The following is an 18,335-nucleotide window of genomic DNA, read 5'->3' on the forward strand; positions in this document are numbered from 1 at the left end:
TTTGCATCTCAAGCTACCAGATAAAAGAAATAGCCCAAATTCTTTAGCAGTTTGACATTGACAGAGAAAAAAAAAATCTATTCTTCACAGATTTCTATGAGCCACTCCTCTCATGTATGTATGCTCAGAACGTACAATGAAAAAGTCAGAACTCTATGCTTGACCCCACAGTCGAAAGGAAATTTCTTTTCCTTCTTAATTAACTCAATCAAGGGCATATGGGAACATGTGTATACAACACTCTGAGCCAAGAACACTCATTCCAATAAGTGAAATGTAGTCTTTAAATAACGAACAATCTAAGGGCTGGAACATATAGCTCAGTTGTGGAGTTCTAACTAGCATGAATAGGCCCTGAGTTTGGTCCTCAAATAATAATAAAAATGAATAATTATAAGTGCTAGCTACAAGATATAGAAATATTAAATATAAACAACATAAGCTGGGTATGGTAAAACATGCTTGTTATTGTAGATCTTGAAGCAGGAGAATTCCTGCAACCTAGAGGCCAGTGTCTTAGTACTGAGTTTCAGGTAACCCTAGGCTATAATGTCTCAAAACACACACACACCACACACACACACCACACACACACACACACACACACACAGAGACAGACATAGAGATATAGAGAGAGAGAGAGAGAGAGAGAGAGAGAGAGAGCGCACCAATAATGAGGCCTCAAAGATCAGAAGTTCCAAATCATGCCCAGCAATTTAGTGAACTTGAGGGTAGCCTGGGCTACATCAGCCCTTGTTGCCAAAGCATAAATTAATGAATAAATGAGTAACACAGTATAATAATCTATATGTAGATAGCTAGAGCTATATATATTGAGGGGGCAGAGGTTAAAAGAAGAAGAAAAACAAAGGAAACAGATCAGCAATGGAGCTACTAATAACACGAGGGACAGAGTAGAAGAAGGAAGGAAGAAAGGAAGGGAGGGAGGGAGGGAGAGAGGGAGGGAGGGAGGGAGGGAGGGCTAACAAAGCCTATGTGTAAAGTGAAGAAATCGCTGGGTGGTGGTGGCACACTCCTTTCATCCCCAGGAGTCCCATGCACAGTTCTACATACACAGCTGAGTTAGCATGCCGTATGGTGGCCACAGAATTGAATTTGGAGGGTCAAAAAAACCTGAGAAGTTCCTCAACATATGATGCTGGAACACTAACTCAAAATCAAAGTGCAATGTAATAAATCTGAGGTGTTTCCAGCAATGCTAGCCTGTGATCCCCACAGCTTTGTACTGTGCACACCACTGTGCCACCAATGCCAAAGAATGTGGCCTGGAATGTGCCTCGGGTTCAAGACTACTGTTTGCTATGGATTGTACTGTTTTATTACACAAACAACCTTTTTCTCTCCTACACAATCATCACAGTTTAACTGTGTCATCCCTCTGCATGGAAACTCAGAAGTTTTATCTTTTCACTGTATCCATGCTAAGATGTTTTATCTTGAGGCTTGCTGTTTCTAAAGACGGGTTTCATACAAAGTAAACAGGCACATACATCTCATTTATACACAGCCTGTTTTCATCTACAAAGGGTTGTTTAAAAGATAATGTTTTATTTTATTCTAATTTTTTTTTCAGTGCTGATAACTGAACCTAGGGTTTTTATCACAAAGAATGAACTATATACTTAGTCCAAAAGAAAAGACTTTTAGAGGAGCTGAGGTGCTAGGGATGAAACCCATGGCCTCTAGCATGCTAAGCAAATACTTATCAACTGAGCTATTTTCTAAGCCCTAAAATGTTAAACTTATATTGTAAATGCTTGACTTATATACCTATCTTATATACCTATATACTCAGAGTCAATTAAAAAATTTTCAGGGAAAAATATGTCAAGAATGGAAAAGGTTTTAGATGTCGTGCTCTTAGGAAATAATTTAGGTATATGCACATTCTAGAACAAACGTAGCCACATGTCCTTAGAGAATCTCTAAGGACCAAAGACAAAGTTACATTTGATATTAGGCTAAGTGCACTGGAGTGCATCTGAATTCTGACCTGTGAGAAAATCTGAGCAGGAAGTATTCTTAACTTACTATGTTATCTCGGGTTACTGATATTCATCATTCATCTCCGAGAATAAATTATGAATCAATGAAACAAAAAAAAAACCTGCAATGTACTTCACTACAAGCCTCACTTGCTCCTCTAAAGCTACAGATTAAAAAATACACAGCACATGTTAATACGTCACTGCCATACACAGACTCAGTAACTAAATTGTTTCATTGGATATCGTTGACTTATGACCATGACAGAATGTTTGTGAAGTGTACACAAACACTTCAGCAAAGTGCTTACAACATGAAATCTTGCTCCCAGGAAGGCTGATCACCACGAACTGCTACAGTTGTGCTCTTCACGTTCTGGACTTTCAGGGTCACGTATGTGTTAAATTTATCTTTGAAAAATTGCAAAAAAACAAACGTTAATAGTATTCTGATTATTACTCACTTTCACAAAGCCCTTAAAATTACATAATACCAGAGGCTGGATACAGTATTCAAGAGCAGTGGCCGCTCTTCAAGAGAAGAGTTCCATCCAGGAGATCCAACATCCTCCTCTTGCTTCCATGGGCACCAGGTATACATGTGGTATATAGGCAGACATACAAGCAAAACACCCATACACATGAATTTTTAAAACATAAATGGAATTAAGTGATACCAAATTAAATGTACAATTAAAACTGAAGCTATGTGTTGTATAATTCAAGGCACAGCAGAATTGTAAGACACATATTTGGGGGGAAGATATGATTATGATAAATATCCACAATCCCAGGACCACTCAGGAGGCACAGGTGAGTCAGGAGCTACACTGCAAGTTCAAGGTCATCTTGGCTACATGAGATCCTCCAAAAAAAATGTGTGTGTGTGTGTGTGTGTGTGTGTGTGTGTGTATACACAGAATCCAAAAAGGGGTAACAGCTGCAGAGCCCTTGATAAGGACACAAACTGAAGGGGAAAATGTAATGAAAGAACTGGATTTCAAGCTTGATTTATAGTTTACATGAAAAGAGACATTATCATAAAGTTGAAAAAAGGAAATTCTCTGAGAGGAGAAACTAAGTACAAATCAAAGGGAGTAACCCAACCCTGAAACCTCAGATCTGAACCCCTGCATGTTAAACAGTCTGACTATGCAGTCCAGGCTGTATTAAAATTTTCTATGCTGACTTTGAACTCAAGACTCACCTGCTTCAGCCTACTCAGTAGTAGCACAAGTGTGTACAACCACATGTGGCCTCAGGGTTTGCTTTCTATATTAAGAAAAACATTTCATGATAGGAAAAAAAAAGCTATCGTGTTAACTCATCAAAATTCCAAATACTGCTTAAAACAATTCCCTACTGTTAGACGATGTGAGAAAATGAGTACTGCCACACTTGCCAATCATTCCAAAGGCATGTGGTTTTATCCAGGTGAGGAAACTGAGACAGGAAGAGCTCACATTTCAGGCCAGCCTAGGCTACAAGGCAAGACTATTTCAAAAGCGGAAACAAAGAAATAGGGAGATGGCTCAGTGGGTAAAATGCTTATTGCACAAGCATGAGGACCTGAGTTCAGATCCCGAGTATCCTCATGAAAGGAGCAGAAAGTAACTGTCCGACGACAGAGGTGCTGGTTAGTCAACAAAAGGATGTACTGGGTATTAGGACTATCTTGTACCTCACTGGTACAAATTGGCATAATTATGCTCTAATTGTATTTTGAGAGAAAAGTTTCATTTTAACAGGAAGGGTGATATGTAGGAGGAGCTAAGGTGGGAGGAGTACTGAGAGGAAGAGATGGAGTAAGAAGAGGAGGAGAAGAAGGAGAGTAGAAGCTAGGTGATGAGAGAGAGAAAGAGGGGGGAGACAGGGAGGCAGATGTTCATGTATCTCCACCAGTCAAAGATAGTGGTTATATCTAGGTTGGGTAGTGGGTTACACCTCTGATTGAACAATACCAAACTTATAAAGCCTATGATTAACATTTTTTTAAAAATGTGTAAATGCAAAAAGGAAAAGGGGGCATGGGATAGGGGTTTTCTAAGGGAGGGAATGGGGAAAGGGGATGGCATCTGAAGTGTAAATAAAATATCTAATAAAAAAAAAAAGAAAGACTGAGCTCAATACAGCAGTAACCTTCTGAGGAATAATTAGGTGATTAAAAGGTTTTTTTCCCCAAAAAGGAACAGGAAGAAATGTTGTATTGATATTTTAATTTCAACATCTATAAACTAATAAAAATTTATATATATATATATATATATATATATATATATATATATATATATATATATATATATCCCAGCTAGAGGGTCTCATAGATGCCAAGGCCTGGAGCACCCAGCTATACTTCTGAAATCTGAAGTAAATTTTGCATCATAAGATTTTAAACTTGGATGCTGGAGAGATGGCTCAGTAGTTAAGAGCATGAACTGCTCTTCCAGAGGTCCTGAGTTCAATTCCCAGCAATCACATGGTGGTCTGAAGTGTCTGAAGACGGCTGCAGTGTACTCATATAAATAAAAAATAAATAAATCTTGAAAAAAAAAGAAAAAAGAGATCTTAAACTTGAGCTGGGAAGACAGGGCTAAGTGGCAGAGCATCTTCTAGCATGTGAAGTCCCAAGGTTAAATAAAATTTAAATCTTTTTACAGGCTGTGTGGTACACACTTGTAATCCTAGCAGTTGGAAGTTAGAAATAGGAGGACCCCAGAGGCTTGCTAACCATCTAGTCTAGTCAACTGGGGAGCTCCATGCTCAGAGAGAGCCTGTCTCAAAAAACTGAAGTGGAAAGCAATTTGAAAAAGAGACTCAAGATCACATCTGGCCTCCATGCATACATAGCAGGAATGGTGGTGCCTACCTATAATCCCAACACTATAGAGGGGAAGACAAGGTGATCTCAAGTTCAAAGTCATCCTTAGCTATATTACAAACTCAAGGCCACCATGGGCTGTGTAAGACCCATCTCACAAAGAAATCTAAAACTTAAAATAAATTTAAAGATGACTTTGGTAGACAAGGGTGGGTGCCACCAAGAATACAACTTCAATCCTAGATTTGATCCCTAGAATCCATATGAGCAAAGATCAGAACTAACTTCCAAAAGCTATCCTCTAACTCCACACACTTGCTGTGGCATGAGCATGTATGAGCACACACACATGTACACACAGAAAACATAAAATTAATAAAAATAAAAATTTAAAGTATAGTATAATAGGATTGGCAAGAGAGAAGAAATAACTTCAATGGATAAACTTTTCATTGATTAATACAGATAAAAATACAGGTAAACAAAGTTAAATGTTTTATAGCAATGGAATAATAATTTCATGAATTACCTTAGCAAATTAAATCAATGCATTTAAGTAGTTAGCTAAATGAAATCATTAATTTTTTTAATCTTTCTAAGATAGGGTCTCTATGTAGCCCAGGCTGACCTGGACAAGCAATCCTCTTGCACCAGACTCCCAAGTAATAGGATTATACAAACATATTGCCATGCCTAGTTTATAATTAATGATTCTGTTTTAAGATTGCTTTTGAGGGGCCAGCAAGATGGCTCAGCAGGTAGAGGTACCTGATATGAAGCCTACACAACCTGGGTTCATTCTCTGGAAACCGTATGGTAGAGAAAGAACAGAATCTCCCAAGCTGAATCTCCTCAGGTCATCAAACTTGCATAACAAGTGATTTATCCCTGAGCCACCGAGGTTCAGTTCCCAGCACCCACATGGCAGCTTACAACCACCTGTAATTCCGGTTCCAGGGGATATGACACCCTCTTCTGGCCTCCTTGGAGTCCTGCACATACATACATACACACACACACACACACACACACACACACACTCACACACATATAGATTTTTTAGCAGACTGTCTTAAATCACAGCAAGCATGGAAGTGTTGAAAGCAAGGAAGACCAGACTTACCTGGTGAACCCTGGAATTTGGCTCTTTTAACTGCAAGAAAACAAAAGAGGTAAGATTAGAAACCCGATCTCATACTCCATGAAAAATATCTATTCCTACCTCCTAACAAGGAGGCAGAGAAAGCCAAATGGCAGTTGATCTGTTTTATGTTAGATGTCTTTCACTTAGCTAGCATGTATGAGACCTTGAATTCTATCCTTAGCCAAACATAAAAGGTAATAAATAAATTTTTTAAAGGAAAATCCCTCCACTTCATTCTGCTAAAACAAGAGTATATCAGGAAAAAGATAGACAATAGTTTTTTTTAAAAGATATATTTATTGTATGTATATGAGTACACTTGTCCTGTCACTGTTTTCAGACACACCAGAAGAGGGCATCAGATCTCCATTACAGATGGTTGTGAGCCACTATGTGGTTGCTGGGAATTGAACTCAGGACCTCTGGAAGAGCAGTCAGTGCTCTTAGCCACTGAGCCATCTCTCCAGCCCGACAATAGGTTTTAAAACGAGAGTGGGAAGTGACTTCTAAGACCAAGCAGGTATCATGAGGGGCTCCTGTCCATAATGACATGGAACTGCTTCTAAAGAATAGGCAGGGAGCTGCACAAGAAAGAATCCTACAACCAGAGCTGTACTTGCAGCTTCAGGGGGAAGCCAAGAACTACACATGCAAGGGAACTGTCAGAGCTGGACTAATGGCTCAAGTCTGGAATCCTAGCACTCAGAAGCCTGAGACAGGAGAGCTGCTGCAAGTTCAAGACCAGCCTGTGCTACAGAGTAAATAAAAAAGAAGCAAACTCAACCCACGAAGATTGAGGACAAACTGCCCCCCCCGGGGGGGGGGAGGGTTGGTGGGATGGGTTGTAGTACAATGCATAGAAAGTCTGCCTCTCTCCATGCTCTACACTACAAATAAAAGCCTCCCTTAGCTGACCTAGCTAAGGTAGGTGGCTTAGTACTTCCAAGAGCTAAGTCACTTAGGACTTTCCACAAGTTCATCTCCATTTCAGTCAGTACTCATTATGACTAAAATCTATTTCTTTTTATTGATCCAAAGAATGTCTTTTGTAATCTCACATAAAGTCAGATTTTCTGCCCAAATATTCTTTTTCATAAACATGGAGAAAGTAAAGCATGTCATGTGGAGCATACCTTTAATCCCAGCGCTTAGAAGACAGAGGCTAGTGGATGAGTTTAAAGCCAACCTGATCTACATAATGAGTTCCAGAGCTACATACTGAAAACCTGTCTGTAAGAGAGAGAGAGAGACAGACAGAAACAGTCAGAGAGAACACATTTCGGCTGGGCTTGGTAGTGCTTGCTTGAAATCCTAGTAGAAAGCAGAGGCAAGCCCAACAGTTCCTTCAAAGTTACATAAACCCCAGCAGGCCCAGCGAGACAGCAAGTGAATAAAGGTGCTTATATCCATGTCTGACAACTTGAGTTTGATTTCTAGGACCCATTTGGTAAAAAAAGAAAGACAACTCCCAAAGACTGTCTCCTAATCTCCTGTTATATACACACTTTGGCATGCACACACACACACACACACACACACACACACACACACGGGTGCATGTACACATACATATCAAATAAATATAGTTTTTAAAATGTTTAATAAAAGCTAGGTGGTGGTGGCACACATCTTAGATCCCAGCACTTGGGAGGCAAAGGCTTGTGGATCTCTTGAGTTCAAGGCCAACCTGGTCTACAGAGTAAGTTCCAGGACAGCCAAGGCTACACAGAGAAACTCTGTCTCTAAAAACAGAAGACAAAACCAAAAAAAAAAAAATTGTTTAATAAGAATTAAAATATTTTGAATTGTCATTATACTAGCAATAACTATGAAAATTAAAATAAATAAAAATAAGCATAAATGAAAAATAACCAACAAAATTTAAAATATATTAGTTAAATTTTTAAAAAATTATCTGGTTGAACTGGGCAATGCCTATAATCCTATCACTTGGCATCCCAGGAGGATCTATGTAAATTGGAGGTCATCCTGGATTACATTAGGTCAGCCAGAACTACACAGTAAGATCCTGTCTCAGAAATGGTGCTAAAGGGGGCTGTCTCTGGCTACACTGCCTGCCTTTGGATCCCTTTCCCTTAACTGGGCTGCCCTGTCTAGCCTCAATAGAAGAAAATGCACCTAGTCTTACTGCAACTTGATATGCCAAGGCTGGTGATATCCATGAGAGGACTCCCCTTTTCTGAGAAGAAAGGGAGGAAGGAAGGGCCTGGAAGGAAAGGTGGGAGAGGAAGCTGAGATCAGGATAGTAAAGTTAATAAACAACTTAAGAATAAATGGGCTAAAGAGATGGTTCATCGGCTGAGAGCACTGGCTGCTACTGCAGATAACCTGGATTCAGTTCTCAGCACCTACCTGGTGGCTTACAACCATCTATGACTATTTCAGGAAATCCTACATCCTCTTCTGACCTCCTAGGGCACCAGGGACACACATGGGGCACACATACATGCAAGCAAAAAACTCAATACACATAAAATTTAAAAATTTTTAAAAACGGGGGGGCTGGAGAGATGGCTCAGCAGTTAAGAGCACTCACTGACTGCTCTCCCAGAGGTCCTAAGTTCAAATCCCAACAACCACATGGTGGCTCACAACTATATGTAATAGGATCTGATGCCCAATTCTGGTGTGTCTGAAAACAGCTACAATGACTCATATAAATAAAATAAATAAATAAATCTTTAAAAATAAAAATAAATAAAAGATTCTCAAAAAGAAAGGGAGAGAAAGGGCTGGAGTGATGGCTCAGTGGTTAAGAGCACTGACTGCTCTTCCAAAGGTCTTGAGTTCAATTCCCAGCAACCACATGGTGGCTCACAACCATCTGTAATGGGATCTGATGACCTCTTCTAGTGTGTCTGAAGACAGCAACAGTGTACTCATATACATTAAATAAATAAATAAATAAATATTAAAGAAAAAAATTAAAAAAAAAAAGAAAGGGAGAGAAAGAAGAGAAAGGGAGGAAATTAAAATAGCATTGCATAGAATGAAAGTAATCTTACTATAATTAATAACTAGGTATCATAGATTAATCATTGTGTCTAATAATCTATCCTGAGAAGCACTATTACTACAGCTTTTAAGGCAGGGGATAGAGAAGAGAGAGGAAGAGAGCTCAGAAGGGGAAAATGGACCCAATGATGTGCATGGTATAATCCCGGCACTTGGGAGGCTAAGATAGGAGGCCCACAATGTAAAACCCTAAGTTACATAAGACCTTGTCTCATAAAGTTAAAAAAAAAAAAAAAAAAAAACTGTTGAGCACAGTGGTACACACCTTTAAGCCCAGCACTTAAGAGGCAGAGGCAAGCAGATCTCTGAGTTCTAGGCCAGCCACCCCTACTTAAGGAATTCTAGGCCAGCAATGGCTACATAGTGAGACCACAGCCACTCAGATGTGAGGCTGTCCCAGTTTTAGTTTTGTGGGGTTTTCTGAGACAGGGTCTCACCATGTAGCTCTGGCTGTCCTGGAACTTGCTCTGTAGACCAGGCTGGCCTTAACCTCACATCTGCCTGTCTCTGCCTCCTGAGTGCTGGGACTAAACGTGTGTGCCACCATACCCAGCTCACAGTTTTCGTTAAGTCCTTACATTAGATCTGGATGAGGTAGCACATGCTTCAATCCCATCATTTGGGAGGTGAGGGCCGAAAGAGCAAGAGTTCAAGGACAGTCTTAAGTTAAACAGTGAATTTTAGGCCAGCCTACACTACAAGACCCTGTCTCAAAAATAAAATCCTTATGTTGTTCATGTCTAAAAATAGATCCATATTACTTTCAAAATGAGATTTTTGTTGTTGTTTGTCTTGGAGTATTCTGGTTTTGTTTGTCTCAGGTTTTTTAGGGGGAGAGTGTTAAGACAGATTCTACTATGAAACCCTGGCTGTCCTGAAACTCACTATATAGACTAGGCTAGCCTTAAACTCATAGAGATCTGGCAGCCTCTGCCTCCCAAATGCTGGGATAAATATATGCACCAACAGACCTGGCTTCAACATGTTTAAAACAACAAATAAACTGGGCAAGGTGGTACTTGGATCTAATCCCAGTACTTGGGAGATGGAGGTAATAAGATCAGAAGTTCAAGGTCATCCTCAACTATATAGCAAATGGGAGGTCTGCCTGGACTAAATGAGACTGTGTCTCAAAAACAAACAAATCCATTACATATACGTTACACACACACACACACACACACACACCAGAGTCAAGCACATGGCACATACCTATAATCCCAGACGTTGAAAGGTAGCGGCAGGAAGATCAACAGTTCAAGGCTAGCCTTGGCTACATTGCAAGTTCAAGGATAGACTGGGTTACCATAAAACCTTGCTTCAAAAATAAATAAATACATAAATAAATAAGAAAACACTGTATGTTGTAATCTCAATGTCAAAAACATATTTAACAACAAATTTACTGACTATGAAGCCAATTTAAAATTATTATTTTCAAAATCAAAGCTATTAAGGACTCTAGCACAAAATCCCTTCTTGTTATGAGGCTTGCTTAAATCCAATAAAACTCAAATACCAAGTCAATGCAAATGACAAAAATTTACTATAATCAAGCCACTACTTGAACTGGAACCTTAAGGGTTCTTTGAAAGTCAGTTGGATGGTGTTTTGCTGGGGAAAACATGCAAAGGAACATTTAGCTGAAATGGACACAGGTGGAAAAACTAAGTCAGAGTTGTGAAGGAACATTTGGATGAAGCAGACACAGGAGAAAGAATGTTCTGCTAAAACAAGCACATGAAAGGACACGTAATGAAGGAGTCTTTGCTAACAACACACATGTATTGGTCCGCCTTACATTGCATAATTGAGCTCCATTTGTCAGGACATAGAGAGAAATGTACCAAAAAACTTCTGGTGATGTACTACAGTTTCTTGTTGCTTCCTCGGACACAAGCTGATTGGCAGAGTGATGTCAGCTGAGACAGACACATGTGCTAAGGCAAGACCTGTAGAGGATTTGTGATGTTCGAAGGATATAAACAGGACTTAATGCACAGTGATGGAGGCTAAGCTTGGCTTGCTTATAGAGCTAGTGGGTCTTGTGTTTTCACTGATCTTCGCTTCCCTGAGAAAGGCACAGCTGAGAACTTTGGCATTCCTCCTGGTCCCTCCTAACTTGTTCCGAGACTGAGACCTGGCTTTCTCTGATAGGTCTTGTTGACTCTACTGAACTGGACTTCTGGTGTACCTGTGAAGTGTTTTCAAGTGGATGAACTGCTGCCACTAGTCTAAACAGGTCCACTTCTAGATACCCCTCTATCCTTTCTTTCCCACTACCTCTGGTGGGTGGTGGGCTAAAAGGGAGGCAAAAGCATTTAAGAGCCATCATTAAAAATAAAGTTTGAAAAAAAATTAAAGTTACAACTACTGATCTATCAAGGCTACAAAACAGACTCAGTATCTGAACTGCAACAACAAGCCAGAATATCACAGAATATTTAAGCTTGCAAATAATAAACATCTGTACCAAGTAATTGTTACATTTTTCTACCAATCAGAATAGGAGTTGGTTCCTGAGCCTGGGAGCATGAACTTAGTTTAACCCTGTCAGCAAGATGGAGACGTTGTCCTTGAGATGGCTGGACTCAGACAACTGTTTCCTAACAACAGAAGCTCCCCCAGGACCTGGAACCTTGAACTTAGTTTCCCCGCTATGATTGAATGGAGTCTGAAAACAAAATAGCAGTATTCAGAACAAGTTTCTTTTGCTTATTCCAAACATCCTTATCCACCCTGTGTATAAAAAAAAAAATCAAGCAGAAAAGATGTATGGGAAAATAAGTCAGTCATTAAAGAATACTGAGGCTCCTAAAGACTACAGACAATTATGAAAACCTGAAGTCAGCTAAAGAAAAAGAAGACACAGACAGAACACTTTCCCCTAGGCTCCCAAAAACAAAGGCAAAAATAAGAGAATATGTGACTATATCTCAAAAATAAAACAAACAAAAAAACCTGACTTTAGTACCTGTGTTTCTCTAACCTTACTATAGAACCAAATCTGCTACAGGCACTCAAGATTATAAGAAATAATCCTATTCACACAGACTCACAAGCAGTGACCTGGTTCTCTAAGCACAAAGAATGGCTAACCTGCCTGGTCACACCTGACCTATCATGAGACAATTTGCCAAGCCATATGGTGTTGGTTCTACCCTCCTACTTTAGAACCTAGCATTAAAGAAGTCTATCACTTAAGTGCAGTAACTTCTATTTCCTTTTTATTTGAAGGGTAACATCTTTAAAAGTAGGAAATATATGTATTCCTATTTCAATTTCATGCCATCAAACACTGTTATAACTATCAATTTGCCTATTGTTTTACTGAATTTCACATCTCTCAAATATCTGAATATAAAGATGTACTATGACAACTGCTAACTGACTGACCACAGGAACTGACAAAACTGTGAAGACTGTTTGACATGATGTCTTTTTTCTCACCCCTCCTTTAGTAACTTCCAAAACTGAATACTTAGGGCTTGCCATGCAAACACACAAAGAGAGAAAAAAATACTCAATATGAAAAAAGAAAATCACATGGTAAAAAAAACTTATTCTTCTCTTACAGAATGACAAATACCTTTTCCATGTTTACTCTTGGCCTTTACAACTTTGTTTTTTAATATGTGTGTTTTGTCTACATATGTGTCTGTGTACACATGCCTGTTTGATGCCTGCCTAGCTGTCAGATCCCCTAGAACTGGAATTACAAACAATTGTGAGCCACTACTTGGGTGCTGGGAACTGAACCCAAGTCCTCTGGAAGAACAGAAAGTACTCAGAAGTATGAACCACCTGTATCCCTTCACAACTGTCTTTTTATTTTGTTTTCCCTTTTGTTTGGGGGTTTTTGTTTTGTTTTGTTTTGGATATAACCATCCCTGGCTGTCCTTGGACTCACCTTGTAGAGAACTTAAGTTCAAATACCCACAGGGTAGCACACAATAATCTGTAATTCCAGTTCTAGGAGATCTAATGCCATCTTCTGATCTCTGAGGGTACCAGGCATGCATCTGGTATGTATACATACATTCAGGCAAAACATTCACATATACAAAATAAAGTAAACAATCTTAAAAAATTAAGTTATATTAAGTCAGGCATAGTGGTGTACAACTTTAATTCCAGTGCTTAAGAGACTGAAGCAAAAGACTCATAAATTTGAGATCAGCCTGAGCTATGCAACAAGACTTTGTCTCAAATTGCATAAGGTTTTTGCCAGGCATGGTACACATACCTTTAATTGAAGCAGTTGGAGGCAGAGGCAGGAAGATCTCTGTGAATTCAAGGCCAGCCTGGTCTACATAGTGAGTGCCAGGACAGCTAAGACTATACAGAAAAATCCTGTTTCAAAAAACAAAACAAAATGCCAAGGGCTGGGGATATAGCTCAGTAGTGGTGTTCAAAAGAAGGTTAGGAGAGAAGAATTTACTTTCAGCAGAAAATTATCCTATATAAATCTCATTTAAAACATCAAAAAGCCATGCTTGATTAGATTAACAGATGACCACTCAATATATATCACAATATATTTTATTACTACACTATTTATTTATTTATTTATTTATTTATTTATTTATTTATTGGTTTTTCGAGACAGGGTTTTTCTGTATAGCCCTGGCTGTCCTGGAACTCACTCTGTAGACCAGGCTGGCCTCGAACTCAGAAATCCACCTGCTTCTGCCTCCCAAGTGCTGGGATTAAAGGCGTGCGCCACCACTGCCCGGCTATTTATTTATTTGTGTGTGTGTGTGTGTGTGTGTGTGTGTAGATGCACACATGCCACAGCAGATGTGTGGAGGTCAGAGGACAACCTAGAGTTGATTCTCTCCTACCATATGAGTCCCAGAGCACCATCTCATCAGCCCTTATATTATTAATTCCTGATTATATTCTGGTAGAAAGTGCTGATCAGATTCACTTCCAGAATTATTCCTCTGGTGTGTCATGATGCGGGTATGCTGTGCTCTTCTGGTTTTATACATTAACCATTTCCATTTTGTTTCATTTGTATTTTGATGCCTCCTCTCATTAGTTCTCATCATATACATTTAAATCTTCTAATAAAAATTGTGTGTAAAAAATATTGCTGGCAGTATTGCAAACTGTTAACAACCACTCTGGAAATCAATCTGGCGGTTCCTTAGAAAATTGGAAATAGTTCTACCTGAAGACTCAGCATTACCACTCCTCGGCATATTCCCAAAAGATGCTCTACCATACCTCAAGCACATGTCTCCACTATGTTCATAGCAGCCTTATCTGTAACAGCCAGAAGCTAGAAACAATCCAGATGTCCCTCAACAGAAGAAAGGATACAGAAAATTTATACAATGGAATACTATTCAGCTATTTTGCAAGCAAGTGGATGGAACTAGAAAATATTATCTTTAATGAAGTAACCCAGACTCATAAAAACATGCATGGTATGTACTCACTGATAAGTGGATATTAGCCAAAAAGTTCAGGATACCCAATGATACACAGACCATAGGAAGCTTAACAAGAAGAAAGGCCCAAGTATGGATACTTTAAACCCACCTAGAAGAGGGAACAAAACAATCAAGGGAGGAGGAGGAAGGGAAGGAGGGAGGGACCTGGGTAGGAGAATGGAGGGAAAAGGGAAAAGGGAGGTAGTATCAGGTATTATAGGAGACAAGAAAGAAGCCCAAAGGTCCATGAGAATGAATGGAAATATGCAGCAGTGTGGGGCGGCAGCAGTGGGAACCTCTAGAAAGTTCCAGAGCCCTGGGATATAAGAGGCTTACAGGACTCCATGGGGATGACCTTAGCCAAAATGCCCAACAGTGGAGAGATGGAACCTGAAGAGACCACCTCCAGTAGATAGACATGGCCTGGCCCCCAGTTGAGCCATCTTCAAAATTTTAGACCCCAAATTGTTCCTATCTAAAGGAAATGCAGGTGCAAAAATGGAGCAGAGACTAAAGGAAAGGCCTTCCAGTGACTGGCCCAACTTGGGATCCATCTCATACACAGGCACTATTACTGATGCCATGTTGTGCTTGCAGGCAGGAGCCTAGCATGGCTGCGCTCTAAGAGGCTCTACCAGCAGCTGACTGAGACTGATACAGATACTTACAACCAACCATTGGATTGAGGTCAAGGACCCCTATGGAAGAGTTAGGGGAAGGACTGAAGGAACTAAAGGGGATTGCAAAACTGTAGGAAGAACAACAGTGTCAATTAACCGGGATCTCTCAGAGCTCTCAGAGACTAAGCCACCAACCAAAGAGCATACATGGGCTGGTCCGTGACCCCCAGCACATATGTAGCAGAGGATTGACTGCGTTGTCTGGCCTCAGTGGGAGAAGATACAATTAATCTTGTAGAAACTTTATGCCCCAGGAAGGGGAATGCTGGCAGAAGTGAGGTGAGGGGGTAGGTGGATAGGTGGGGGAACATCCTCTCAGAAGCAAAGGGGAGGCTGAATGGGGTATAGAACTCAGGGAATGGGGACTATGAAGAGGGGTAACATTTGGAATATAAATAAATAAAATAATTTAATAAAAAAAATTGCTTCTTTAAAATATGTTGGGGAAGTTCTTCGCCTTTCCTCCACCATTGTACGCTCTACCCCTGATTCAGCTTCTCGACATGTCTTCTCACAAGACTTTCAGAATTAAGCAATTCCTTCCTGACCAAGAAACAAAAGCAAAATTGTCCTATTCCTCAATGGATTCTAATAAATACTGGTAACAAAATCAGGTACAATTCTAAGAGAAGACACTGGAGGAGAACAAAGCTGGGTCTGTAAGGATTCACACAATGGCAAGACTGGGGGTTTATACTAATTGTGGCCATCAATCAGTCCTACCAGATGAAGTTCAGCATTTTTAACCTGGAGACTTGCTCATGTCTTAATTGAGGGTGTCATTTGCCCAGTAATAAAATGTAGAACCTTTTGGAAAATGGTGGGGCATAGATCAGAGTACTGCATAGTATGCACAAAGCCCTGAATAACCCAGATGTAGTAGTGCTTCATACCTAGACTCACAGCACTTAGGAGGTAGAGGTAAGAAAATTAAGGTTATCCTTAGCTATATAGTGAGTTTGAGGACAGCCTGAACTATACAAAACCCTATTTCAAAAAAAGAAGAAAAGAAATTGGTAATATTGAGTGCAGTGGCACATGTCTGTAATCCTAGCACTTAGGAGACTGAAGCAAGAGGACCTCAGGTTCAAAAACAGCCTGGGCTACCTAGTGAGTTCAAGGTTAATTTGGGCTATATGATACCTTATCTAAAAGAGCCTTATTTGAGAGTGACAGAGACAGAAGACACTGATGATATAGCCAAGTGTGGTAAACATGCCTGCAATCTAGCACTTAGATGGCTGAGGCAGGACCTCAAGTTCAAGACTAGTTTGGACTACATAATGAGACCCAGTCTCAAAAGAAAAAAATATGTATTTTCAAGATAATGACCATTAGAAAAATATTAAAAAGAAAACAAAGACCTTATGAACATTGTCTTGATTGTAAGGGTGAAAAATGTGAAGAATTCTTTTAATAGCTACCAACAAGAAGGATTTAAAAAAAAAAAAAAAAAGCTGGGGCAGGACTGAAGAGCATCTTGCTGATACAACCCTTGTTGGGAACAAAATCTAAAAACAACTATCCTAGAAAGTCTAGAAAGTCTTTTGTTGTTGTTGAGACACTGTCTTCTGTATCCTAGACTGGCCTCAAACTCCCTGTGTAGCCAAGAATGACCTGAACTCTCTCCTGACTCCACTTCCTGAGGTTTTGGAGTTGGAATTGTGCCTTCTGCCAACTCAGCTGTATCCCACCCATCTCCGATTGCCCTCACTTATTTTTGAGAGTGGACCGCACTATGTTGCCCAGGCTGATCCCTCCCACCTCAGCTTCCCAAGTACTTAGAACAGAAGTAATTTCAAATATAAAAGAAAGTTTTCTTCAGCTAAAGATCTAAATTACAAAGCAAAGCACTATAATGCAGGAATTCTGTGCCTGACCAGTTGCCACTCACATGTGAAGTCCATTATGATCAAGGCATCTTGCCAGCCCTGGGAAAAGGAAAGCAGCACAAAGTAATTCTTCATGTATGTACAGCATGACCCTATCATCCTGTCCCCTTTAATTATAGCAAGGACAGTTGACAAGTAGGATGCCAGCAGCTCAGTGCATGTTCTGAAAAGAAAGCTACAACAAAAGGAGATTTTACATACATAGGCAAGGAATCTTTCTCTTCCCTACCAGATCTTGTGAGACAACATTAAAGATTGCTTCTATTTTATTTTGTGTTTGTAAGTATTCTATACAAAGGCCCAGACGTTTAGAGAACTCAATCTTCACTGAAACTGACTCAAAACATTATGTGCCAAGAACACTAGACAATAATTAGATATGAATTTCCAAACACTGCAGGTGGGCTGCCCAGAAGACCCCACTGCATTCAGTCTGAACAACTGGGCCCAGATCCAGAGCTTCTAGTTGGTCTACTCCAATACCTAAGAGCAGGTAGTGAGACCAGAGCTGCAGAATCAGATCCAGGAACAAGTCATCACCTCAAGCACGGTTGTGATTGAAGCCAGCACCCACCACCAGAGAGCAGCTCTGGAGAGCCTAAGAGTCCCATGGGGACTTAGGGGAAGATGTGGCAACTGAGGAGTCTGCAGGGGCCATGTGTCCCTGGAAAAACAAGAGAAGGGCACATCCATAGGAAGATGCTTTGAAAAAGTGGACTCACAAAATTGGAAGGATACATGGCAGAACAGAGCAGGGTACACAGGGGAGAACAGCGATACTACCCAGGGCAAGGCTGTAGCCAGAAACCATGTGCAAGTCCATGGTCTGTGGTGCCACTGGCTATAAAGGACAAGGAAGCTACTTTTATAGTGGTATTTGTTAAAGACATAGAAGGCTTCTGTGGCAATGTCTTCTCCTCCAACCCCTCAAATAGAAACAGTCTAGATAGGAAGCCATTGAAAAGAAATTGTGGTAAGGATTCTGAAGTGTAGCTCTTCACAGCTGATGGCTTCTGGTGGGGGTGGGGTAGGGAAGAAATCAGTTATCTTTAAAGGGCTGGCCCCTGGGAGTTTGATCATGCTTTGTTGAGTATATATGGTCAACACAAATCGAACTTGGTATTTTTCTTTTCTTTTTCTTCTGTTTTGGGGGAATTCATAAGTTTGGGGGGTAGACCTGGGAGGACTGGGAGGTTAATGGGATCAGGGTATATTATGTGAAATTCCCAAATAATCAATGAAAACATTAAGTTAAAAAAATTAACTTCAAGATATGTTTCATAAGTGTCTTAAAAAACAAAACCAGGTTTAGACTGAT

General features: G+C 40.0%; 1 protein-coding gene and 1 pseudogene across 8 annotated transcripts in view; one reads left to right on the plus strand and one right to left on the minus strand.

Annotated features, from left to right (window-relative positions):
• Unc13b (unc-13 homolog B) overlaps window positions 1-18,335 on the minus strand; it is a 214,986-nt gene that overhangs the window by 170,913 nt on the left and 25,738 nt on the right. For all 8 annotated transcript variants that reach the window (XM_076935126.1, XM_076935124.1, XM_076935123.1 and 5 more), the window contains exons 2-3: window positions 5,948-5,977; window positions 2,318-2,417 (exon numbers count right to left, since the gene is read on the minus strand). In XM_076935126.1, the coding sequence (XP_076791241.1) occupies window positions 2,318-2,417; window positions 5,948-5,977 (130 nt within the window). The remainder of the gene's footprint in view (window positions 1-2,317; window positions 2,418-5,947; window positions 5,978-18,335) is intronic.
• Window positions 15,629-15,788, plus strand: LOC117709577 (large ribosomal subunit protein eL39-like; annotated as a pseudogene).

Source organism: Arvicanthis niloticus, chromosome 5 (genome assembly GCF_011762505.2).
Source record: "Arvicanthis niloticus isolate mArvNil1 chromosome 5, mArvNil1.pat.X, whole genome shotgun sequence".
NCBI lineage: Eukaryota > Metazoa > Chordata > Mammalia > Rodentia > Muridae > Arvicanthis > Arvicanthis niloticus.